This window comes from Bos grunniens, chromosome 12, assembly GCF_055505025.1.
Source record: "Bos grunniens cultivar Pamir isolate PY7600 chromosome 12, Bosgru_T2T1.0, whole genome shotgun sequence".
Taxonomy (NCBI): domain Eukaryota; kingdom Metazoa; phylum Chordata; class Mammalia; order Artiodactyla; family Bovidae; genus Bos; species Bos grunniens.
The window spans coordinates 91,886,315-91,910,792 of record NC_141176.1 but is presented as its reverse complement, the minus strand read 5'-3'; the positions used below and the strand labels follow the sequence as shown (position 1 = coordinate 91,910,792).

Genomic DNA, 24,478 nt, shown 5'->3' with positions numbered 1-24,478 from the left:
CAAGCCTGAAAACACACAGGCACGGGGAATGTGTTCTTCCCATCGCTGACTTCGCTAGGTTTAGTCGGAAAATGTTAATACTGAATGACCTTTCTCTGAAGGGTATTTTAAGGAGACAAAGCAATTTTCCGTAATACGGTTACCATAGTGATTGGCCCTTGAAAAGGCGGGGGGAGAAATGATGTACATCTGCAATCAACAGTCACTGCGGCAACAAATGGTTCGATAAAGCAACACGGGGATTAATGTGAAGCAGAAGAGATATGCAGGGCTTTTTAAGTCACCAGAAAAAAGCAGCAGCAGTGCAGTGAGGCACAAGGCCTTGGTAACCAGCAGGGACCTTTGCTCAGGCGGAGGGGAGGCCCCGGGCAGGTCCCCTGCCCTCCTGGGGGCAAAGGTGTCCCACGGGGGTCAGCGGGGGTGGAACCCTGCGACAGCCTCCTGCTGCGGGTGAGGGAGGAGCCCTCTGCCCCCGTCACAGCCGAGTGTGTCTGCGGCTGGACTCTCAAGTTGAAGCATAAAGGGGGACCCACTAAAGGAACCCAGGGTCCTGGGAAAGACGGCCGATCCCGGGTCTGGACCTGGATACTGCATTATGTCAGAGAGCAGGAAGCTTCTCCTGGAGCAGTGGGGACAGGCCAGGGGCACGAGCTGCCTGCAGGGCTTCTCTGGCTGAATACGGAATTCACACATCAAAGTAAGTGATGGTGGAAACAGAACTGCTGTTCAGTTGCTAAGTCATGGTCAACTCTTTGCAACCCCATAGACTGCAGCACGCCAGGCCTCCCTGTCCATCACCAACTCCCGGAGTTTACTCAAACTCATGTCCATCCAGTCGGTGATGCCATCCAACCATCGCATTCTCTGTTGTCCCCTTCTCCTTCAATCTTTCCAAGCATCAGGGTCTTTTCAAATGAGCTGGCTCTTCTCATCACGTGGCCAAAGTATTAGCGCTTCAGCCTCAGCATCAGTCCTTCCAATGAATATTTAGGACTGATTTCCTTTAGGATGGACTGGTTGGATTTCCTTGCAGTCCAAGGGACTCTGAAGGGTCTTCTCCAACACCACAGTTCAAAGGCATCAATACTTCAGCACTCAGCTTTCTTTATAGTCCAGCTCTCTCACATCTGTACATGACTACTGGAGAAATCAGAGCTCTAACTATGGGGGCTACACAGTAACAGAGTATAGCCCTTTAAACAATCGCACCATGAGTTCACGTGGATATGGGTGAAGGAATGAATATATAAATGGGAATTTTAATGAGGACACTTACCTAATTTCAGAGTATTTATATGCAAAATACCAAAAAGGAGAAGAGAGGAACATGAAACGGACATGCCTGGGAGGTGTCATCCTAAGTGGTTAATGATAACAGACAGCAGTCACGGGGCTGCCCAAAGGTGACTCCTGGGAGAGGTGGTGTGATGAGACCCGGCCCTGCTCCACGCAGCCTGAATGTGCTGTGAGGAATCACCAGATGAACATGGAGGAGGCACACTCTTTAGTAGCCGGGCTGTCATCTTCAAGAGAGCCTCTCTTGTGGTCTCTTAGGACGTCCGAGGAGGCTCCAGGCTGAAGGAGCCTCGCGGCTCAGGGGGAGACGAGCCGAGCCGGGTCCTCCTGCCTCCGCTCCTCCCCGCCCTGCTCGCCTGGCCCCGGGCGGGCAGGGCCAGCTCTGCTCTTACACGCACGCCCGGCCTCGACCCAGCTGGCGCCGACACAGGGGCCTGCGTCTCTAACGGGTTCCCCGGCGGAGCACACGGGGCACCCAGGGCCCGAGACGGCGAAAGTGCAGTGGCCTCCTCTCCTCACAGGTCCTCTGACGGCCCCGAGGCCAGAAGCCCAGCACGAGCCTCTCCGGGCCACAGCACGGGCATCTCAGGGCTGCGCCCACGGTGCCGGAAGGGGCGGGCCCTCCCGCTTCCGGCTTCCGGAAGCACTGCGCCTGCCGGTTCACCGCCGCTCCACCGCGCGTTGGACGACTCACTGCCCCTCCTCGAGGGGGCGTCGCCCTCTGACCCCACCCGGAGAGCGCCGGCTTCTCAGGACCCCCGTGGACACTCAGGACCACCTCCCGACCTCAGGGCCCGTAACCGTCACCCCGTCCTGGGCTCGGCTGTGGGCGCCTGCGGGCCGTCTCCCTGCCCCCTCCCCGGCCTGCCGCCCCGCTGGGGACGGTGTTTCCCGCGGGAGTTAGCAGCTGTGCCACCACCGCCGTGTCCCCGGGCGGCACGTCCTGCCCCGGCATCCCCGGGGGAGCTCTGGGTTTCGTCTATCTCACCCAGAGCCTGGCACGTACAGAGGCTTCCTGGAAACCAAATCCTTCATTCAACAGAAAGGACTGGTTTCCGTGCTCCCTCAGGATGAAACTATGCGTGGGCTGTCGGGTCAGGCGGGGCTCCCCGCGGCCCAGGCATCTCCACAGCCTCGCCTGCTGCCCCTGTGACGCCCCAGACACCCCGGGCCAGTAGGCCCGGGCTGAGCATCCAAGCTCAGCCACTCGCTCTGGTCCCTCTCCATGTCCAGACGCGTCTGTGACCGGGAGACACGACGCCTCTCCCAGGGCGCCAGCCGGGCTCCAGAAGGAAGAGGCCCCCACGTCCCAGGTGGCTCAGCTGGTAAAGAATCTGCCTGCATTGCAGGAGACCGGGGTTCGATTCTTGGGTCGGGAAGATTCCCCTGGAGAAAGGAACGGCTACCCACTCCAGTATTAGGGCTTCCTTAGTGGCTCAAAGGGTAAAGAATCTGCCTGCAATGCAGGAGACCTGGGTTCAATCCTTGGGTCGGGAAGATCCCCTAAAGAAGGAAATGGTAACCCACTCCAGTACTCTTGCCCAGAGAATCCCATGGACAGAGGCGCCTGGAGGGCTACGGGCCATTGGGCTGCAAAGAGTCAGACACACTGAGCAACTTGACTTTCACATTCACACTTTCACCACATGGAGGGGGCACAGAGCCTTCTGCCCTCAGAGTGACCTTTATCCTAAGTGTGTGCATGCGTGCTCAGTCACTTCAGTCGTGTCTGACTCTGTGACCCCAGGGACTGTAGCCCACCATGCTCCTCTGTCCATGCGATTCTCTGGAGTGGATTGCCATGCCTTCCTCCAAGGCATCTTCCCTACCCAGGGATCAAACCCGCGTCTCTTGTGTCTCCTGCATTGGGAGGCAGGTTCTTTACCTCTACCAACAGACCCCCACTTAATTCCTAAAACCACACTATGGAGACGAGAGATGAGGATTCATTTTTAAAACCCACTTGCTTGCAACCTAGAGACAAGCACAAGAAAAGCCACACTAGAAATCATCACGGGAGCGAAGGGAGAGTTTTGAGCCAAAGAAAACACTCTGACTTGAATTCTCTTCTTTGTGGAGAACCAACAGCAGCCTCTGTGTGGCTCGGACCCGGAAAGCTGCCACGTGCCGGCGGAGGCACGGCCACGCCCGTGTGCCCGCGGAGAAGGGGGCGCAGGCTGACTGCGTCGGGCGCTTACAGGCGCTGGAGCCAAATTAGGACTTATCAGCACGTTCATTATCTAAAAATAAACCAGCTTTTCTTTGCTTCATCAAAAGATCAGATTATAGAGTACGCCGCCTTACTTGGAGAATAAAGTGTTTTTATTCTTAGACAGTGAGGACAATGAGAACTGTTACATAACCTGTCAGCGTGTGGATGGGCCGGTTACGGAAGCGGGTTGTTCCCTCTGATGAGGGCTGTCTGGCTTCCCCGCTGTAGAGGGGCAGTGGATAGCCGCGGAGAACACACAGTCCCAAGATTTAGGATGCAAGACAGGGCGCGGCTCTTGCCAGTCTTCTAGACCGGTGGCTCTCTGCAGGATGGCCGCTTTCCCTCAGACACCCGAGACCAGGACTGGTACCCTCTCCACCCAATCTGCAGCCAAGGGGCCGCATTCTGTGCATTCACAGAGCAGGCCTGCCCACCTCCCCGCGCCAGGGCGGGCGTCCTCCTGACCCCAGCGGGGAGCAGAGCTGAGCCCACCTCCCAGCCAGGGAGGTCGCTGTGGTGAGGAAGGGGTGGCCACACCGCACGACCGGAGGGACCAGCCGTCCCCTCCAACACCGGCCATCATCCCGGGGTCCCCGGAGTGCCCGTGCTCCAGGCCGGCTGGCTGCACCCTCGGGGGGCTTCACAAGCACCCTCGTGGCCCACAATCTGCTAGAACAAGTCACAGAGCTCAGGGAAGCACGACTCCCACAATCACAGGTTCAGGAAAACAAACGGATGCGTCTCTTCCTTTCTAGCCAAGGCAGGCACACGAGATGGGGTGGGAGCGTCCACAGGTGGTGCAGCCCTGTTGTCAGGACACATCACCCCCTGCCTGGTCGACGGGGTCCCTGCCCGGGGCGCTTGGCTCAGCCTCAACCTCTGAGTGTGTGCGGTGGCTTCATCACAGACGTGGCTGAATCGCTGCCCGATCTCCAGCCTTCTGTCCTCCCAGAGGTCAGGCTGAGATCCAGGGCTGGTCTCTCTGTGGCCAGTCCCCCACCCGAGTCACCGTGTGGGTGTGACCTAGGCCCAGCCCCCTCGCCCCATCACAAGACACGCCTATACTTGGGACACTCCATGGCTCAGCAGGGACCTCAGGCGCCAGGTCTCTCTTTGGGCTGAGGCCAGGTTCTCTACTACCCAGCTGGGTCCTGGTCAGGTTCCCCAGAGGAACAGAATCAGCCCGAGACCGACTGACTGACTGACTGACAGGAACTGGGGGCGGACACATCCCGAGAAGCGCAAGCAGCCCTGGCCCAGCAGAGTCTGTGCTGCCCGCGCCAGGCTGCGTCCGTCAGGCCCAAGACCGGGGCAGAGCCGTCTCAGCTCGACTCCGAAGCAGGAGAAAGATGATGTCTCGGTTCAAAGGCAGTCAGGGCGGGCGTGAGGAATTCCCTCGATGGGAGGGTCAGCCTATTCCTTCCTCCTTCTGTTCAGGACGGACCGCAGAGGCCCACCCAGGGAAAGAATCTGCCCACCATGCGGGAGACCCGGGTCCCATCCCTGAATTGGGAAGATCCCCTGGAGAAGGGAATGGCACCCCACTTCAGTATTCTGGCCTGGAGAATCCCACGGACAGAGGAGCAGTCCACAGGGTTGCAAAGAGTCGGACACGACTGAGAGACACTTACACCTTCACCCTCACTAGGGAGGGGCTGTGGTCCCCTCAGTCCACCTTCCCCACCCAGAAACCTCATCCAGAAATATCCAGAATAACATATGACCGTGTCCCTGACACCCAGCGGCCCGTCAAGCTGACATGTAAAATGGGCCAGGCCTGACTTCCCTGTGGGTCTGAGTGACCACCCGTCTCGAGCCGGCAGCCCACCCTGGGTGGGGGTGAGCTGGCACCGTGGGCTGCCTGGCCCAGGTTGGAACAAGCTGAGCGTCGAGAACGCAAGCTCCTGGGGCCCGGTCTCAGCTCAGGGGTTGCTCCCTCCTGAGGCAGAAAAACAAGCTTTGGGGACCCAACACAGAGCACAAGCATTTCAAAATACCTTTATTTTCTCTCACCGGTGGTCACTCTACAAAATATTTCGGCCATTCCCCGGCCGCCCCACCGCGGTCAGAGTTTTCCTCCCGTCATCACTCAGCCTCTGTCTCGCGCCTCAGTCCTCTGTTTCCTCCTCCTCTGTTACTATGAGACTCGCTGGATTTAAAGATAAAACAGAGAGAAGTGGGTTTTGAGTGGGACTCTCGGCCACCCAAGGGGGAGACCCTCCAGGGCCTGTGGATGCAGCTGCAGGGATGTGATTCACTCAGAAGCGCGCTTGGCAGCTGGGTCTCTGCCTCCCCTACTGGGGTCTCTCCACTGAGTCCTGGGGCCAGAGCCTCTGCAGCCCCCGAACAGCACCCCCATGGGAGGTGAGCACCAAGCCTGCAGGCCCCCCAGGGCTGCAGCCATGTCCCAGAGGACAGCCAGGCAGCCTGCTCGCTGCCCCTTGGGACAGTGAGAGCCCGAGGCTGACTCCCACCGACCACGGCCCAGGACAGCTGGTCACCGCAGCCACGTCTCCTCGAACCTGCCAGGGGCTCCGGCCAAAGCTGCCTGCCTGCAAGGGCAAGGGGCTTCCTGGGAACCAGCACAGGCAGGACGTGTCCCAGGCGGCGATGCTCTGAGACTGCCGGCTTCCAGCCAGCTCCTGAGAGAGGTCAGCCCACCGCCCTGCGCCCCCTGCCTGCCAGGCCTGGGGGCAGGAAAGGGAGGACGCTGTGGACAGAAGCCATGCCACGGGCGGAGCCCACCTCACAAGCCCACCCTCCGGGTCGGAGAAGACAGATCGTGCTCCTGTTCAGGCTAGCAGGCGAGCAGCACACGCGGGGGCCGGGGTGGAGGCCGAGGGTCTCTAGCAGAGGCGCTCTTGGCAGAAGTGAAGCCGGCTGGCCCGCCGCCTTACCGTCCTCCGTGCCGCTCTCCTTGGACTGCGGCCTCTCCACGCTCGGGGCCTTCGAGCCCGCCCCCGCGCTGCTGGGGGGCTGCGTCTCCACCTGGACGCTGGACTTGGCCGACACAGGCGCCTCCGTGGGGACTTCCTTTTCTCTCCGGCTCTCCTGGATGACTCTGATGGGCAGAGAGAAAAGGATGGGGACCCCGAGGGGCCGCCCGGCCTTCCACCGGGACACACCCGCAGCATCACAGCGTTCACGACCCTGCCCGCGGGTTTGAAGGAGAAATGCTCTGTCGCCTCAGCTTTGTTTCACACAAGCTCCAGACTCACCGGGCGCGTGGCACCCAGGCTCCCACAGACACACAGGGAGCGGGCCGGGTGTGCGTGGGCCACGGTCACGGCCAGGCTGGGCCACAGAGGTGCCACCCGGCTCCACTTGGAGGAGGAACATGCTTTTTCCTCGCCGTTGGATGGAGTGGTTCAACCAGCCTCACCGGCTTCCATTCACGGGACAGGGGCCGGGGGCCCGAGTGCAGGCTGCAGTCCGGCCCTGCCTGAGGACCTGTGGCAGCTGCAGGGCCTGGAGGGCGGGTCCTGACCACTAACACGCACCCCCGACGCACGCCTGAGCACAAGCCTGCCGCGCAACCGCGCAGGCCGAGGGTGGGGCCTGGCGGCCTGCAGACCGCGCTCACTGGCCGTGAGGCTGAGATGCGAGGAGCCAGGCTGGCACCAGCGTCCTTCAGTGCCGCTGGCATCAGCCCTGAGGGTGCTGGGCAGGAAAGCGCGCACCCTGGCCGGCTCATGCCCAAAGACGGCCCTCCTCGTCGCCCACACCGCAGCAAGTCTGGGAGCCGCCCGCCCACACAGCACCCTGTTCCTGTCCCCTCGGGCCCGCAGGTGAGGTTCAGAGAAGGAAAGCGCTGACCTGTAAATGATGGTGATGACAAAAGCCCCAGCGATGATCACGATCAGGGCGGAAAACACCTGCACGTAACCTGGAAAACAGTTCCTGGGCGTCACTGCGGGCCAGCGTCTCCCCAAAGCCGCCTGCTTCCCAGCGGCGGCCACGCCCCCCGCCCGCCGCCGGCCACGCCCCCAGCCCGGCTTAGCCTCTGCCCCTTCCTGCCCCGGAAACGCATCCAGGGACCCGAACTGGCCCTTGTGAGGGCCCCCTAGAACCGTCCCCTGAGGACAGTGATGGGGTGGGCCGTCCATCTGTCTGGATGTCTGTCCAAACATTCTGTCCATCTGTCCTCCAGAATCAGCAGCACCCAGCCTCCTGGAACCTGGGCTGCCCCCTGCCCTGGCCTCCCTCTGTCCTGGCCTCCCTGGAAATGGTCCCTCAGTACACAGGTCAGTTGTACCTGTGTTAGGAGGCGCTTTCAGGTGACAAATTGCACAGGTCTGACTGCAAATTTCAGTCTGACTCCTTTATCCATGAGGGGTGGCCACTGCCCCCAGTGGCTCCCACCTTCTCCAGACTAGCCCCCAAAGGAAGGCCCGGTGCTTCTCAAGGTGACTCAGGGCAACCATGCCCCCCGAGTGTCCCTGTGCAGGAGCACCCCTTATGGGTGTGAACTCTCAGCCCTTGTCCACTCCTGGGAAGGAGAGGGAGGGAGGAGTTGGGCGACCCCCAGGCCTTCCGGGGCGGGGGGTGGTCCTCCACCTTGGGGGCCCTCTCGGTGCCCAGGCTCACAGGCGGGTCCAGGGGGCCAGCCTTCCCTACGGACTGATGCTGGGCCTCCTTCCGCCAGCCAGCTCGGGACTCGGACGACTGAAGAGCAGGACCCACGTCCCCGGGGCCTAGGAGCTCCGCGTGGAGGCACTTGGACCATCTCCCCCTGGTTCTGTCCCCGCGTTCTCGTGAGGCTCAGGCCAGGATTTTAAGGAGCGAGGCAGGCAGGTGGGCCTGCACAGTGCCCTATGCAAGGAGCTTGAGCCCTGACCCTGGCTGGGCCATCAGCATGCTCAGCTGGCCTCCTCGCCGACCCTTTACCCTTTCTCCAAGCAAGGGAGCAGCCGGCTGGCGAATGCCGACCCAACGTGTGACGTGACCTCTTCAGTCCCTCGCTTCCTCCTTCCTCTGAGCCGTCTGCCCCTGACCCAGTAACAGCAGCATCAGACAGCATCCTCGCTGGTGGTTCCCTGGGGCCGCGGGGTCCCAGATGTGAGGCTCGAGTCAGGAAACGGAAAGGGGCGACGCCACCCAGCGCGGTGAGCAGGGGCTGAGTATGCGGCAGGCTCTCACGAGCGAGTTCACAGGCAGAGGGCGTGGGGGTGCTTGGGGGCAGCCGCCACCCCAGGACCATGACCGGCTGGGAGCTTCTTGCTGGAGGCGCCTCCTGGCAGTTGGCTTCTTTCTGTCCCCAATGCCTTGGCTGTGGAAAGGCGTTCCCCTGGGCTCACCTCCTCGCCTCCAGGACTATGATAACCTGCCTCATGTTTCTTACCCCCAGTATGAACGCAGTGGTGTAGACACTCCCGTGGTGACCTCTGAACTGGGCACTGCAGGGGGACGCGACCTCCAAGGTCAGGGTCACTGCAGCTGCGGCCCAGCTCATGGTCCGGCCGCTGGCCTCAGGGAAGAGCATCTCACAGCATCTCACAGCTGCGAGCTGACCTGTGGCGTGGAGCAGGCTTCTGTGCACACCCAGTGCTGCCCCGCAGCAGACTGAGAGCCTCAAAGCAGCTCGTCCAGCCCCGGGCTGGCCTCAGACAACCACCCCCTCCCGAAATCTTAAATGCGGTCTCGTGAGCCACCTGAGCCCAAACCACCCAGCCAAGCCTCTGAATTGCTGCTTAAAGCCATTAAGCTTGGTAATTTATCACCTGGTGATAGATAATACGGGGCAGTTCCTAGACCTCCGTGCAGTCAACGCACGGTGTCGAATGAACGGAACTGAAACCAAGCCTAAGAGTGAATTAGGAGCTTCCAAGCGAAGAAGAGGAAGCCCCTGGGGCTCAGATGGTAAAGAATCCTCCTGCAGTGCAGGAGACAGGAGCTTCCAAGCGAAGAAGAGGAAGCCCCTGGGGCTCAGATGGTAAAGAATCCGCCTGCAGTCCCTGTGTCTGAAAGAGCCCCTGGAGGAGGAAATGGCCACACACACTCCAGTGTTCTTGCCTGGAGAATACCATGGACAGAGGAGCCTGGTGGGCTACAGTCCACGGGGTCACAAAAGAGCTGGACGTGACTGAGTGACTAAACCACCACCCAGGGAGAAGACAGCAGCCCACACGTTCTTGCATTCCCAGAAGCAGCTGTTCCTTAGTGTGATTTGTGTCCCGTTTCATGAAAGAAATTCAGAATCTATTTGTGTCCTGGTTTATGAAAGGGATTCAGAATCTAAATGTAAGTGGATCCCTATTAGAGAGACACGCGGATTTAGTCGGTTAAAAGTTTTAGTTTTCAATTGTCGGTTGTATCTTCGGTATCTTGGTGCAAGTACTTTTCTTTCTTGAGGTCGAGCTCTTGAAGGCAGAGACTGAATCTCAATGATTCTCTCTGCACAATCTCCAGCCAGCATCCATCAGTGGCAAGCAATATGTGCGATTTATCATATAACACATATTATGATTGATCACTCAGAAACAGCAGCAATTGAAAAAATATCTTGGCAAAGCCTCCCCCAGATAGTTAAACAAAAGTTTTGAAATTGTCTCAGCAAGTCCCACAAAGAAACTGAAGTCACATACTTAGCGGAAAAAAAAATGACAGGTTAAATGGTGTACCCGAAACTCAAGCTGAAGACTGAAAGCAAGTCATTCTCTTTGAGTTCCCATTTCTTTCTCAAAGATCTAATGCTAATTCCCCAAGTTCACGTTCTTAATAATACAGATTATGCCATAACACGAAGTGCACTTCAAACCAGCCAATTTAAGAAGTTGGTGAAAGGTTTTCATAACATGGAATTATGAGCACAAAGAGCTCATAATACCCTGTCACGGAACACTACAACTTACAGCACAAAGGTTCACGTGCCTCTTAAACGAGAAAATGTCAAAGAAACGAAAAGTACCGAGGGCACGGTGAGAGCCCAGTGCAGGGCTCGCTGCCCAGGCTCTGCCCACAGACGGGCCACGCTCGCAAACTCGAGGGAAGTCGGAAGAAAGGCCCAGCCCACACGACTCGTGTGTTATAACCGAAAGGATGGAAAGAGGCTCAGCCCTCGCCTCCATGCAAAAAAATGACATACCCACTTGTAGAACAATGAGCCCTCTTCAAGGACAGAAAATTCCTGGGTTTGTGTTCTTTTCTAGGTTCCTTAGAGACACTAGTAATTTAGGTGCTGAAAAGAATAAGGCTTATTTTTCAAATAAGTGATAGGTGATGGTACCAATTTACACTATGTCTCAAATACAAACATTTACAAGTGGCCAGCTCCCACCACGAAATTCTGATGAGAAGATGCTCAGAGACGGAACAGATGAAAGAAGAAAAAGCATCAGCTTGAGTTTCTGTTCTCTCGCTGGCTGCGATCTTCCTTGAATGATCCGTGTCACTGCTTCATGCTATTAGGGCTCCATTTCATTATGATGTGAGCACACAGGGATGATTAACGGCTAAAACGACGAACCGATGCTGGGAAAGACTGAAGGCAGGAGGAGAAGGGGACGACAGAGGGTGGCATCACCCGCTCAGTGGACATGAGTTTGAGCACACTCCAGGAGTTGGTGAAGGACAGGGAAGCCTGGCGTGCTGCAGGCCATGGGGTCGCAGAGTCAGACACGACTGAGCGACTGAACAGCAGCAGTGACCTGTCCTGGGACTTGACCTGGGAGTTTAATGTCTTTTGCATCTTTATATATAGAAGGTTGAAGAGCAAACCCACTACCCTTGGGTGTTAAAGTTCCCTGCTTTTGGGAGCTTCCCACAGTACACGTCTCAGAAAAACTAAGCTGCATATGGGCTTAGGACACCAACATCCTCTAAGAAGAGAAACTCCATGATGGAGATGAAGTGAGCCAGACTGGCTGCTCTCCACACAGTGAGATGTGTCCAACCACCAAAACCGCAAAACGGCAACAAAAGGATGGAAAATGCCAGAAGCAGCAAATTACAGTCGGCTGGAAGCAATCAGAGGCGACTGTCGAAACCACAGCGGCTGACGTGGTTGACAGCAGCTCGGGGCAAACAACAGGCTGAGCAGAAAGCTTCGCGGGAAAGCCTGGGGAGTGGTCCGTCTCCAGGGAGACTTGGAGAGCTGTGATGCAGCCCTTGGAAGGCAGGGAGCAGCCCTAGGAGAGCAGAGGCAGTCCCAGGCTCACCCTGCTGGCTGAGCTTCAGGTTCCATGCAAGCAGGAAGCGGAGACTAAGGCAGAGCTGGGGACCACCTGGGTGACACGGGGTCCCGGCCCACACACAGGGCCCTTGGCGGAGACTGGGAGATGATTATTTCCGGGCATCTACAGAGGTTTCTGTCCAGACACTAGCTGACCACTAGGCTAACCAAAGAGAGTCTTCAGTGAGCTTCAAAGAAAACAGACGCTACAGAATCCACTTAGAAAAGTACTGTTAGACAATGACCCAGCCCCAGCGAGAGGTTTAGGAGGCAGGGGAACCTGGTTTTCAGAGTCACCACATTATATAATTTAAATGTCTGGTTTTCAACAACAACTAAAAAGATATGACACATGCAAAGTAACACGAAAATATGGCCATTGTACATGATATGAAAAAGGCCATCAATAGAAATGGTCTCTCAGGAAGCCCAGATATTAGGCTTACTGGGCAGAGACTTTATTTCAAACAGGCTCAGAGAACTAAAGGCGGCCATATCTGAAGGACAGAGTATGAGAATGATGTCTCACCAACAAAAAGAGAGAAATTATTTAATTAAAAAAGGAACCAAATAGAAATTCTGAGGTTGAATGTATAATCCTGGAAACTAAAGTCTCACCAGAGGAGCAAACTGGTCGATTTGAGCCTCAAAAGAAAACAGTCGGCAAAGCCAAAGATAGGTCCACCAAGAGCATGCGGTCTGAGTATCAGAGAGAAACAGAGTCAGGACGAATTAACAGAGCCTCAGAGATCCGTGGGACACCAGCCCAGTCGTGTCCAGCGCTGTGCAACCCCACGGCCTGCAGCACGCCAGGCCTCCCTGTCCATCACCAGCTCCCGGAGCCCACTCAAGCTCATTCATGTCCATCACGTCGGTGATGCCATCCAACCACCTCAGCCTCTGTCGCCCCCTTCTCCTTCTGCCTTCAATCTTTCCCAGCATCAGGGGCTTTTCCAATGGAGTGTCCCAAATATACAGCCTCTTTTCTGCCTCTTTTTTGAGCCAAACTGATGCCTCTTTTGACCTAAGTACCAAATCTTCACCCCACGGGAAGACACTGCTCCCCATTTGACTGAACCCAGATCTTGCCAATGCTTTAGCTTCTTGAACTGTTTTGCCTAGAACATCACTTTCTTGAAGGCGCTGGAGTGACGTTTTAAGTGGGACTGCCTGCCCCCTGGGGTAGTGGCTTCCCAGCTCCAGGAACGAGAAGGCAGGTCTTGGGGGTGGGGGGCTGAGCCCCACTGGGACCAGAGAGGAGACCTGGCAGGCCGCAGAGCACAGCATGCCCCCCGGGGGGCAGGGGCCCGGGATACATTTCCCAAAGCGTCCGAGCTGTTGAGGGTCCGCAGCCAGTGCCCGGGGCTCTTTCCTGCGTCTGATGAGGCCTCCTGCAGACTGCCTGTTCCCGAGACCGTGTGCCCTTCCCCAAAGTCCTCAAGCCCTCACCCCTCCTTCTAAAAGGGAGGCATACGGGCCAGGAAAATGCATGTACCACCAAGTGGAGCTTGAGGGCTCAGAGACACTAATCCAGATGAGCAGAGGCAGAAAATCCAGAGAGCGCCGTGGCAGCGTCCCTTGGGGTCCAGGCGTCGTGGCTCACCTCCTCCTCCCCACCCCCCACCTGCTTCAGGCCGCCCCCCGAGTCCTGCTTCCCGGGGTGCCCTCCACACTGCCTGGCCTGGGGGTGTGGCCACTCCCCGGCTCAGGCCCCCACCCTCCCGGGCATCCCTGCCAGTCTCACCCTGACCCCCAGGTCCGTCCCTGGGCTCAGGATGGGGAGCAGAGCTGTGTCGGGTTGACGTCTTATTCTGACCCTTGACGGTGGCCCGTCCTGGGCCCTTGCGGCCGCGACCCCCACCGGGTCAAGTGTGTCCCTGCACACCGTGCAAGGGGCCGCGGCCCGAGCCGGCTCTTTCTGTGGACCCAGGGGCTCCAGCTCAGCCTTCTACGCCCCCAGGATGGAGGGAGCTCAAAGAAACCCCTGCAGTAGCGCGTAAGCCCTCTGGGCAGTGAACGTTCCCCGTGGCTGAAGGCCCCCAGCCAGCCCCTCCAAGCACTCTTTTCTGGGTGGCACCAAGCAGGGTGATGTGGCCAGGGGACGTGGAAGGAGGCCCGTCCAGCAAGGGGGACCGGGGCGAGGCGGGCAGGCCGTCCCAGGCCCGCAGGGCTCTGCCACCCCAGGCCCGCGGGGGCTCTGCTGTCCCAGGCCCGGGGGGGCGTACTCACTGGGCACAGCCTTCTCGTAGCAGATGCCTTTATAGAAGCAGCAGCCAAGCTCCTTGCAGCGATCCCTGCTGACGTTGTAGTCACATATGTCGTACAGCGGGATGTCGCACACTGCAAAGCAGACATAAGGAGGGCATCACCTGCGGCTGCAGCCCCCGAGGACTCCGAGGAGTGCAGGGCAGGGACGCGCGGTGGGTTTTGCTACGGTCTTCGCTGCGTGTCACACAGACCTCACTCTGAGAGTCCGATCTGGAAAGAATGCAATTTCTGAACAAATTAGGGTCAAGTTAATTACACAGGATAACGCGGGGTCCTCCAGTGACTAAGAACTAACGCATCTCGGCAAGAGCTCGCCAGGCTCCGCGCTCCACAGAGAGACCGGGAATGAAGGTCTGACACCATGGGCGCCGGGAGCTGGGGCAGGAAGTGTTACCAAGTCAGGTGTAAGCACAGGGTGTGTGAAAGCGATGATGCCGTGGGTCATTTCAGAATTCAGAAGTCCTCTGAGAAGGACAGAGCTCAGGGCCCGGGGCGGCGTGAGCTGCACGGACGGGCAGGACCCTCAAGGGCCACAGCTGCCCCACTGGTCCCCTCCCCGCCCTCCTCCGGTCTGGCTCCTGCAGTCGGGAGTCCTGCATCCTGGTTCCCAGAGGTGAAACCTGGGCTTAGAAAGAGTCCAGAACCAGACATGTGCCTCGGGTGTGAGAGCCGCTCAAATCCTGCGGGCCTGCATCAGGGCTGCCCAGACAGACAGGTGGCAGGGGCTCCCCAGATAGAAGGGAGGGGGTTGGAGGGGGCGGGTTCCCCAGACAGAGGTGGGGGACAGGCTCCCCAGACAGACCTGGTGGGGGAAGGATCCCCAGGGACAGGCTCCCGAGACAGATGGGGGGATCAGGCTCCCCAGACTTGGGGGAGGAGGGCAGGCTCCCCAGACAGACCCAGGTTGGGGGGCAGGCTCCCCAAACAGATGGGGGAGGAGGGCTCCCTGGACAGCCCAGGTGCAGGAGGTTATCAGGGTACCCCGTCCCAGGCAGAGAGCCTCCTGTGGGGGGAAGCCCACTCGGGACATCCCTGGGAAACCAGATGTAAGCCATCTTAGGGGGTCTCCTTTATGTCCAGTCTCCACGGCAGTGAAGCGAGGGTTTGGGGACGCCAACAGCTCCGACCTGGCCTTCCTGCCTTGCTGCTGCTGCTGCTAAGTCACTTCAGTCCAGCCTTGGGACCCTCTCTGACCCCACCTCGGCCCGCGGCCCCGCCCTCCAGCTCAGGAGCGCCCCGCCCTCCCAGTGTGGAGGCCGGCCCCCGGGTCCCTGGGCACGCTGGGGCGAGTCCTCCGAGGGGCCTCTGGACGGGTCACTCGATGGAGAAGGGAGAGGTGTGGGCGTGGTTGGAAAGGCCCGGCCCTCAGGGCCCCTCGCTGTCCGCGTGTCCCCCGTTGTCGGGGATGCACAGTCCCCGCCCACCCGGGCCGGGCCGGCCGCCGCCCCTGCAGGCTAGCTAGTCACCTGCAAATTTCTTCAGGAGGTGCGAGGGGGACTTCTTGAACTCGGGCGCATATCTCATCTTAGCAGCTGAAGGAGGGCCGAGGGGTCACGGGAACCTGGGGAGAGAGCTGGTCAGTGCGGGGCCCCGGCCTGGCCGGCACGGGACGGGGGCGGCCGGCGGGGGCCCGGGCCCACCTGGCAGGCATGTCCTGGCCGAGCCCCGGCCACGCGCCTCACGACACGCTCCACGAGCACAGCAGCGCTCGGACCAAGCAAAGGACTGCCCAGCGCCCCACCCACCTCGGCACCGGCCAGGGCAGGCCCGCCTGCCGGCTGTGACGTCACACAGGCCCCGTGACGTCACACAGAGGCCGAGCGGGGGGAAGCGGCCTGCGGACCCCGCCCGGAGCCCCTGCCTGCACGGCGCCCGTCCCGCTGCCCAGCCAGTCTCCTCTGCAGAACCGGGTCCCGCAAGGCTGAGGCCCCGAGGCCCTGGGGCGAGGCAGGCCTGGTGAAGCTGAGAGCCCTGGAGGACCCGGCGTGCCTGTGGACGGCACGCAGTTCAGTTCAGTTCAGTTCAGCCGCTCAGTCCTGTCTGGCTCTTTGGGACCCCGTGAACCACAGCACTCCAGGCCTCCCTGTCCATCACCAACTCCTGGAGTTTACTCAAACTCATGCCCATTGAGTCAGTGATGCCATCCAACCATCTCATCCTCTGTCGTTCCCTTCTCCTCCTGCCTTCAATCTTGCCCAGCATCAGGGTCTTTTCAAATGAGTCAGCTCTTTGCCTCAGGTGGCCAAAGTATTGAAGCTTCAGCTTCAACATCAGTCCTTCCAATGAACACTCAGGACTGATCTCCTTTAGGATGGACTGGCTGAATCTCCTTGCAGTCCAAGGATGGCAGGCGAGGGGAGGCCAGAGACCAAGCAGGAGCAGGCAAGCGGGTCACGCGGGGCTTTGGCCTTCACACGGCGTGAAGCCAGGCGACAGAAGAGGGTCTGTGCAGAGCAGAGTGAGCTATCTTCACAGCGTCGTCTGGAAGGACCGTCAGGAGGCAAGAGGCAGCCTGGGATAACATGATCACCCAGGGAAAATTAAACGAGGGCCACGACCAAACACGTTTCGTGTTGTTTTAATTACAGTCGGTGACTGGTAGCCCGACAGGACTTGGCAGGAGGGGAAACCAGGCTGGAGGGGTGGGCCCTGGGCTCCGAGTGGACAGGCAGGCTAGCACAGGTGCAGTCCGGCTGGGGCTGCAGTCCCCAAGAAGCTGCAGGGCGGGCCCTGGATGGAGCGGCCTCGGTGCGTGGGTAACAGGGGGTGCGGGTGGGAGAGAGGGTGTCAGTGTCGAGGGGAGGGGGGGACAGAGGGGAGGGTGACCCAGAGGAGGACAGAGAGGAGGGAACGGTCGGAGGATAAAGAGCAGCTCCGGCCCAGCGGGTGAGGACAGGAGGGAGCAGGAAGGCAGGCTGAGGGTGGACGGGAGGCTCACGCGGGGAGCCGCAGCCCTCGGGGAGCAGGTGCCGAGTCCAAGGAAGCTGAGGTCACTGGAGGTCAGGGCCAGATGTGACGAGGCGCAGGGAGCCCCGGGGAGGGGAGCAGGCAGTTGGTCGGCCGGGGCCGGGTCAGGGCCTCTGGGGCAGGACCACCTTGACCAGCGCCTGGCGGAGCACCGAGCTCGCCCCCGCTGTTGTGAGATGAAGAGGCTTTGCTCCCCCACCCCCCTAACCATGAGACCCAGCCTCTCTCACCCCGGTTTCCTCACCTGAAAGCAAGGTGATGATACACACACAGGCACGAGACTGTCCCGTGCTGGGTGCCCAGCAATGAGCCCACGTCCAGGGGCTCGGAGGGTCAGGCTGGGCATCCGGCAGCGCCCGGGGCCAGGCAATCCCTTATGTCCAGTGGCGCCCAGGGCCACGCTGCCATCCACTGGGTGTAGCTCAGGCATCTGGAGTGTATGGTCCAGGGTCCACAGCATGCCATCAACCCAGGGAGACCCCTGGCACCATGAGCAGGCACCCCCACCCTCCCAGAGGGGTCTCTAAGCCACCCCAAGCCCAAATTTGCCTCTGGACACGTCCCGTCCATGGAATCTCACAACACGCAGACTTCGGTCTGGTGTCTCCCACCTGCCGCATTCAGGATGCTTCCAGGGGGCATGGGTGCCAGACCACCCCCTTCACGGCCCCACGACAGCCCTCCACGTGGCAGACCTTCTGCTGATCCGTCCGTCCACTGATGGACATCCGGGCTGTCCCACTTCTTTGCCCGCTACGTGTAACACCGCTGTGGACGTCCACGTGTGGGTTTTGTGTGCACGTGGGTTCCCACCTCCCTCGGCCAGGGCCTCCCTGGGTCAGGCAGTGGCTCCAGGCTCAGATTCTGAGCGGCCGGGCTGTCCCCAGAGCGGCCACGCCAGTTCACACTGCTGCCAGGAGTGCTGGCAGCCAGGTACCCTCCTGGGAACTGACTTCACACCACCGTGCAGCAGGTTCAAGTTCACCGATGGACCAGCTTCCCGGGAAGCAGTGGGCAAGGTCACATGCAGCCATGTGAGGGCTGGGTCAGCACAGGGAAGCCGGGGAGGTGAGGGCGCTCAGGAGAGACCGCCAGGGCAGGGCCAAAGTGCTGGCTCAGGTGGGTGGGGCAGGGGGCGGGGTCACCACAGCGCTGGCAGGACCCAAAAAGAGCAGACAGACCATCTTCCCCCTCTGCCCCGGGATCCCAGGGTCTGTTGCCCACTTTCCTGACCGGCCAGGCTGGCCTGCAGGGGTCCACAGGGAGCTCACGCGGGCCTGGGCTGGCATCTCCTGTTATTGGCCGAGCCTTTTCCTTTGTGACGCGATTTTAGCCGAGAAGAAGATGTGGTCTGTCCTGGACCCAGAGGTCTTCCCGTGGGAACCGTGGGAGCCGCCCTGGCTTCTCTCAAACAGAAGACGCTCCTCCCTGGTCAGTGCCAGGGAGGGGAGGATGGGTAGCTGGGAACCTATCCACATGCAGGTGGCCTCTGCGAGGGGAGGTGCCCCAGGCCAGCGAGGGGACACGCCAGTGCTGGAGCTGAGTCCACATCCCCCGGGGACAGGTCGAACGGTATCTCCTGGAAAGTCTATTCCAGTCCTGACCTCGAGTACCCGTGCACGTGCCCCCGATTGAAGCTGGGCCTTTGCAGACGCCGTTGGTTTGAAGTCTAGCCCAATGTGACAGGCATCCCTCCAGGGAGAGGAAACAGAACCACAGGAGGAGGGCCCAGAGTGGACAAACGGACTCATGCCAACAGGCTGAGCCCGAGGCCCCGGGACATGCCACCACGGGGGCTGGAAGCGGACCCCCAGGGCCAGGCCTCCAGAGGGACATGCCGCAGACACGTGGGCTCCAGCTTTCAGGCCCTGGGACCCTGAGATGAGGCTCTGCTGTCAGAACCCACCCAGTTCGCCGCCCCTGCCACAGCGGCCTCAGGAAACCAGCGCCGTCATCCGTTTTGCTGGACAGGAACCAGGGAAGGGAGCCTCAGACTCTGGCAGACTCTAACCCGGCTCTTACAGGAGAAGACAAACCCAAGGGCAGGGGGTTAGAGGTGGGGGGCCTGGGTGCCCTCGTGCACCCCACCCTCCCAGCCCAGGACAGCAGTCCCACGGCTGACCACAGGGACCCCCCAGCATCCACTCCTGCAGGGGCGCCAGGCGCAGGGGCATCGCAACTTCACCCCTCTTCCACTTCGGTGCCAACCATGTTCGTTCACAAGTAAAATCAAGTTAAATACTGCATCTAAGACAGAAACTTAAATGGGGTGACCGCAGCCCCGACGGAGCCCAGACCAGCGCCCAACGGTGTGAGGAAAAGGCGTCTCAGTCGTCCCTGGAGGTCCAGTGGCCAAGACTCCATGCTCCCAAAATGCAGGGGGATGGGTTCGATCCCTGGTCAGGGAACTAAGCGCCCGCACACAGCATGGCGTGACCAAACAAAAAAAAATTTTAAAACTGAGCCAGAGGCGTGTTGGCACCACCTGCACTCGAGGAAGCCTTCCCAAGGGCAGACGCACCGCCACGTGCCTCCCTAAGGTCTGACCCAGAGATGACGACAGGGGCGCCTGGGCCGTCTGACAGAACACGCCCTCGAACGCGGAGCCCCGGGCCCTGACCCCCATGCCGTCAGCTCCGTCCTCTGTGGCGGAAGCTCCGGGAGGGGAGAGGGGCGGACGTCCTGGGAACACTGCCCCCCAACCTGGCCTGGCTGCTCCCCAAACACCTGCCTCCTCCAGCAGGACGGAGTGGAGGGAAGGGCGAGGCCACCTCCTCCTGCCACGCGACTCTGAGGGGCCCACAGGGTCCAAGGAAAGGCGTCTGCCGTCCATCAAGCCCCACACGGGGTCAACCTGGACCTCCTGGGGTGAGAGCCTTCAGCCCCCAGACGGCAGTCTTTCCTTCCCGTTTCCTTCCCCCAGACTTGTTCTCATTTTTCATGGGTGCTAAATCGCTTCAGTCGTATCCGACTCTGTGACCCCATGGACCATACCCACCAGGCTCCTCTGTCCACGGGACTCTCCAAGCAAGAGCACTGGAGTGGGCTGCCGTGCCCTCCTTCAGGGGACCTCCCCGACCCACGGATGGAGCCTCCATCTCTTCCGTCTCCTGCATCGGCAGGCAGGTTCTTTACCCCCAGTGCCACCTGGGAAGCCCTTTTCCCAGACTTTGTTTTCTAACTTATCTTCAAATATTCCCAAACTCTAGATTTTAAACATAAATGTGATATTTTCCAGCATCAAAAATTCACACCAGAATTTTAAAATACAAAAAAAAAACCAACCAAACAAACAAATCCAGAAGGATAAAGGTAACACACACACAAGCGAAAAAAAAAAAAAAAAAAAAAACCACAGCCAATGAAGTGATGTGTTTGTAACATAAGAAAAATAGTCAGTTTAATAATAATTACAACAGAGCGTGAGTAGTCAAGACCAGGACACCGGGGGTCGTTCGTGGACCACCCCCACGGCTGTGAAAAGGGGCCCTGCACGTCCTACGGAAACACGGGTGCGGGCGCTGGGGCCCGTGGGGAGTCCGCGAGGATCGCTCAACCTGCTGCAGAGCACGCCTCCACAACAGCTCTGGTCCGTCCCCTCCCGCCCGGGCAAGGACGTGGCTCCGTCTCCTCGTCCGTGGAAGGTGGGGCAGAGGCGACTCCAGCAGGCAGACGGCCCCTTCCTGACGTCCCCTGGGACCCCCAGCTCCTCGAGGGTACCCCAAGACACGGGGGCAGTCCACTGACAACAGGGCAGGTCTGTAGGAAGAACTGCTCAGATGCATCGTCTCTGCTCCCTAGAAAGCTTAGTAAAAACCCTGGGGCCCGGGAAGGATGCGTCACACAAGCATGTCAACGGCCACCCCTCGGGAGGAGGGCTGAGAACACATGTGTGCCCCCTCGAGGCTCAAGTCAGCAGTTAAGGCAGGTTCTGCGGGCGCCCCGTCGGGCTGAGGGCGGCGGCACCACCCGCAGCAAGCGCTGGAGAGTCAGGTGAGGACGTGGTTCCTGAGTGAGAATTCGCTTGAGACAGCAAACTCCAGCACACGCGATCGGATTGTTTCCCACCACGAGGTCTCACGCCTCACCAGAGGGCCTGCTTTGAGAACGGGGCTCACCAAACACTCCCAGGGCCACCTTCCCCAGCCCTGCCGCTAACCAAGAAAACAAAACGCAAGCACAGGCAGCCGGCAGCTCCCGTTACAAGGTCAAGGCCGTCAAGGCCCCGGCCTCCCCCGAGCAGGGGAGGCTGAGGGCGGGGCCGAGGCGGACCGGGCGCCCAGATGAGCAGCTGCTCCAGCTCAGGGGCGTCCGGCCGACGCAGACACAGGAGCGCACGTCACAGTCGCGTCTGATGCCACACAGGCATTTCTGAGACACCCCTGATCCAGGGGCTGGGGCTTGGGCTTTTAGGGACACGACACTTGTCCTCTCCAAGTTCATCTCACTTTACAAATGACCTCTTCAGAAGAGCGGGGTGGAGGAGCAGGTCCCGTGAACTGGCTGGACCCCGGGCGGGGCTCTAGGCACGAGGACTGGGCCCCTCCTACGGGCCCTGGCCATCTGGACTTGGCGTGGGGGGCCTGGTCTTGACCCCCACTCCTTGGGGAGTCTCGCGTGTTCTATTGCTTGATTTGTGCATAAACAGTTCAGACACTGCCTCCTCAGTGAGCACGGAAGGCCTGCCCGTGCCCGACGGGAAGACAGGTTTTGGGGTCAGAGTGGCCTCACGCAGAGAGGCCACCTGCGCCCAGCAGTGCGTCCTCACGGGCTGCAGCAACGTGCAATAAATAACACACTTTATTTACAGGCTTCAGGGAGCTGCTCCTTCTGGGAGGACGGGACCATGCACCTGGCCCAGTTACCAGGCCAGCCCCAGCCAGGCACCCTCCGCCATGCACGTGCTCACACGAGGTGGGCGTACACACAGCTGTCACGGGGCCCAGGGGCAGCAGACGTGGTTCCCGGGTTCGGGGCTGAGGCCAGGCCCCGGGTTCAGCCCCAGTGCTGCACGTGGACCGCGACCCCGCTCGACCGGGAGCCTGGAGGGTAGACGGGGCCCCTGCAGGTCTAAGCAGGTGAGCCACAGGCAGACACAGCGGGCGGTGTTTCTGGAGCACCGCAGCCCAGCAGGCACCCCCAGAAACACCTATGTGTCTGCAGCCTATGGTCCCCACGAGCAGTGAGCCCCAGGGCACGGGAGCAGAGAGGTTGAGTGCAAAGGGCCTGCGGCCCAGCAGTCAGCCCAGACGGAACCACCTCTCTGCGTTCAGAACGGGGCATTTACAGGGAACGCACACCTAACATTGACACGTGTTCACTCGGAGCCCGCAAGTCCAGACACCGTCACTGCGCTTACTGCAGAACGAGGTGCTGGGTGTGGGGGGGACGTGGTCTGGGCTCGGCCTGGAGCTCACGGCCGCCTGGCTGCAGTCTCCACGCACGGCCCCACCCGCAGCCTGAGCGTCAGGGGCGGGGGTCGAGGGGCTCCGGCTCAGTCTCGGAACCGGTCTTAACGAAGCACCAGGACGCCCCTCAGAGGTTCGTCTCATCCCAAGCAGGGTCGTTCATGTTCTTGAGAACCTTCCTCACCAGCTTCTCCAGGTCTTTGCGGGCTCTCTGCTCCTCCTCCAGAGACTTCTTCATCTTCTTGTTGTCCTGCGGGTGAAGCAGACCGTAGGAGGTTAACCGCCATTGGCACCAAAAGGGACCCCTCCCCAAGGAGATGGGGCCCTGCTGAAGGAGCCCGCCCTGCACCACGGCCAGGGGCACGGCTGATGGGGCCCCCAAGGGTCTCAGACGCAGGGCAGCTCCTGGCAGATGGAGCAGGCCCGGCGCTCCGCTTACCACTGTGAACCAGAGAATCTACAGAACAGAGCGCGAGAGCGGCCGCAAGGAACGAGGCAGGGCTCAAGTCCCTCCCACTCTCCCACACCCGCGACAGTCTCCACGGCACCAAGAAGGGGGCACAGAGCCCGGTGAGTCAGGGGCCCCGTCACCCCCACCACGGCCAATGCCAGCGCGGCCCCTGGGCGGGCAGAATGGCAGGCAGCCGGCCGGGGGCAGCTCTGGGTGCATGGCCGGTCCCCTGCCGTCCGTCCAGCCCGGGCCGGCCGCGAGCTGAGTCTCGCACACGGAAGCCACTGGCACAAACAATGCCGCTCACACAAGCCTGCTTGGCGAGGCAGCCTAGTCTAACCGGCTTTTTGACGGGTCTTCTCAAGAACCTGGACCATGCTACACCTGGTGACAGAGAACAGTCTCTGCTGGCACCTAACACCAGGGCAGTGGAGAGAATGCTTAACAAGTCGCCTTAAAGACGCACGTCCTGTCGCTCAGGTTCACAGACCCCCTGCTGATCTGCTGCTGAGATCCAGTCCCCGGGAGGAGGCTCCTGTGCTGGCCTCATGGTACTCGTGGACAGCTGGCTTCAGGTCTAACGCTGTGGTTTCCTCGTCGGCCCCGTTAAAATGATTACAGATGGATGGCAACGCACCTGTCGTAGCTCCTGGACTTCATCTTTTAGTGCGTACACAGTGTCGACGAGACTCCTAGACAGAGAGGGGGCACCCTGAGCGAGGGTTGCGAGCACCCCACTTCGTCCCGCGCCCGCCGCCCGCCCTGCCCGCCCTCCTCGGCCCGCACACCTGGGCCCAGCTCCAGCAACGCCCGATGCCACGCACGGGGTATGGACCTCAGCCAGGAAGCCCTCCCGCCACAGACACTTTAAAACACTGAGACACAGCTTACTTTTCTTCTATCACTGTCTGACCATTACTTTTAGTCTCTTCAACTATAATTTTCTCTTCTTCTGGAAGCAAAACTTGCGGAGCAGATTCTTTGCGTGAACCTGTCATCGTTAAAAAAAAAAAAAAAAAAGAAACCCACAGGTAAATACCACGGCAGAACTAAAAGAACTTGACTATACAACAATACTTGATTATTAATATTAAATTCCAGGTGTTAATTCCAGTATGTTAAGAAATACATACTCTAGATAAAATGGGGATGGGTAACCTTTACCAACTTCCTCTCCCTCTGTAGACTGAAGCCAAGCCTTCTTCAAGCCCCATAGCACGACAGGGCGAAGAAAAGGTTAGCGGGTTTTTTTTTGTTTTTTGGGGTTTTTTTGCAATTTATTGAGCTTCAGTTTTTGGATCTGGATTATGGATGTTTTAAAAATTTTCAACACGTAGTAAAGTTGAAGATTCTGACCATATTGACTCGGGCATTTTGGAGGAAATAAACTACTGGGGGATATTCAAATCAATCAAATTTTGTGCCATTTTTCCCAAGAATCTTAGGAAGAACCATCAGATCACGCAGAAGACATATTCCTATATTTATCAAGTCAGTGAACTGGTCCTTAAAACATTTAACTCCAGAGCAACAGCTAAAAGTGTTATATAGCACATGGTTAAGAAAAAGTTTATTACTGATCTTATGAAAACTGCATTTACATTCCCTGGAATATAAGCATTTTTCCACCAAAAGGAGGAACACTGTTTACAATATTAGAGGAATATTTATGTCATTTAACCAAGACCCAGCACAAAAGCTTACCC

The 24,478-nt window shown here is 59.3% G+C and overlaps 2 protein-coding genes and 1 long non-coding RNA gene across 18 annotated transcripts in view; 1 reads left to right on the top strand and 2 right to left on the bottom strand.

The window, feature by feature from the left end:
• The first annotated feature begins 2,047 nt into the window (after positions 1-2,047).
• On the top strand, positions 2,048-3,627 carry LOC147362088 (uncharacterized). Its single transcript, XR_015137773.1, has 2 exons — positions 2,048-2,621; positions 3,376-3,627. It is a non-coding gene; the product is annotated as an uncharacterized LOC147362088 (long non-coding RNA).
• A 1,863-nt stretch (positions 3,628-5,490) lies between these two features.
• Positions 5,491-15,470, bottom strand: TEX29 (testis expressed 29). 2 transcript variants are annotated; one of them, XM_086328700.1, is made up of 5 exons: positions 15,413-15,470; positions 13,908-14,018; positions 7,325-7,394; positions 6,406-6,569; positions 5,491-5,657 (listed from the first exon to the last, which is right to left on the bottom strand). In XM_086328700.1, the coding sequence occupies exons 1-5, from the start codon at positions 15,468-15,470 to the stop codon at positions 5,617-5,619; spliced, it is 444 nt and encodes a 147-aa protein (XP_086184826.1). In that variant the 3' UTR covers positions 5,491-5,616. The 2 variants fall into 2 exon arrangements, with proteins under 2 accessions (XP_086184826.1, XP_086184825.1); XM_086328699.1 differs by lacking the exons at positions 13,908-14,018; positions 15,413-15,470 and adding an exon at positions 8,396-8,813.
• A 4,813-nt stretch (positions 15,471-20,283) lies between these two features.
• ARHGEF7 (Rho guanine nucleotide exchange factor 7) overlaps positions 20,284-24,478 on the bottom strand; it is a 103,170-nt gene continuing 98,975 nt past the window's right edge. For 14 of the 15 annotated variants that reach the window (XM_086328692.1, XM_086328686.1, XM_086328687.1 and 11 more), the window contains 3 exons: positions 23,664-23,763; positions 23,410-23,464; positions 20,284-22,571 (listed from right to left, as the gene is read on the bottom strand). In XM_086328692.1, coding sequence (XP_086184818.1) covers positions 22,449-22,571; positions 23,410-23,464; positions 23,664-23,763 — 278 coding nt within the window. In that variant the 3' untranslated portion in view covers positions 20,284-22,448. The remainder of the gene's footprint in view (positions 22,572-23,409; positions 23,465-23,663; positions 23,764-24,478) is intronic. The other variant, XM_086328698.1, reaches the window with a different exon arrangement.

Coding starts and splice junctions, on each gene's coding strand:
- TEX29 (XM_086328699.1), bottom strand. CDS start 8,708: ATGGTCCTGGGGTGGCGGCTGCCCCCAAGCACCCCCACGCCCTCTGCC. Junction 7,395..8,395: donor CTCCCTTGCTTGGAGAAAGG/GTAAAGGGTCGG, acceptor ACTGTTTTCCAG/GTTACGTGCAGGTGTTTTCC. Junction 5,658..6,405: donor GGAGAGCGGCACGGAGGACG/GTAAGGCGGCGG, acceptor CTTTAAATCCAG/CGAGTCTCATAGTAACAGAG.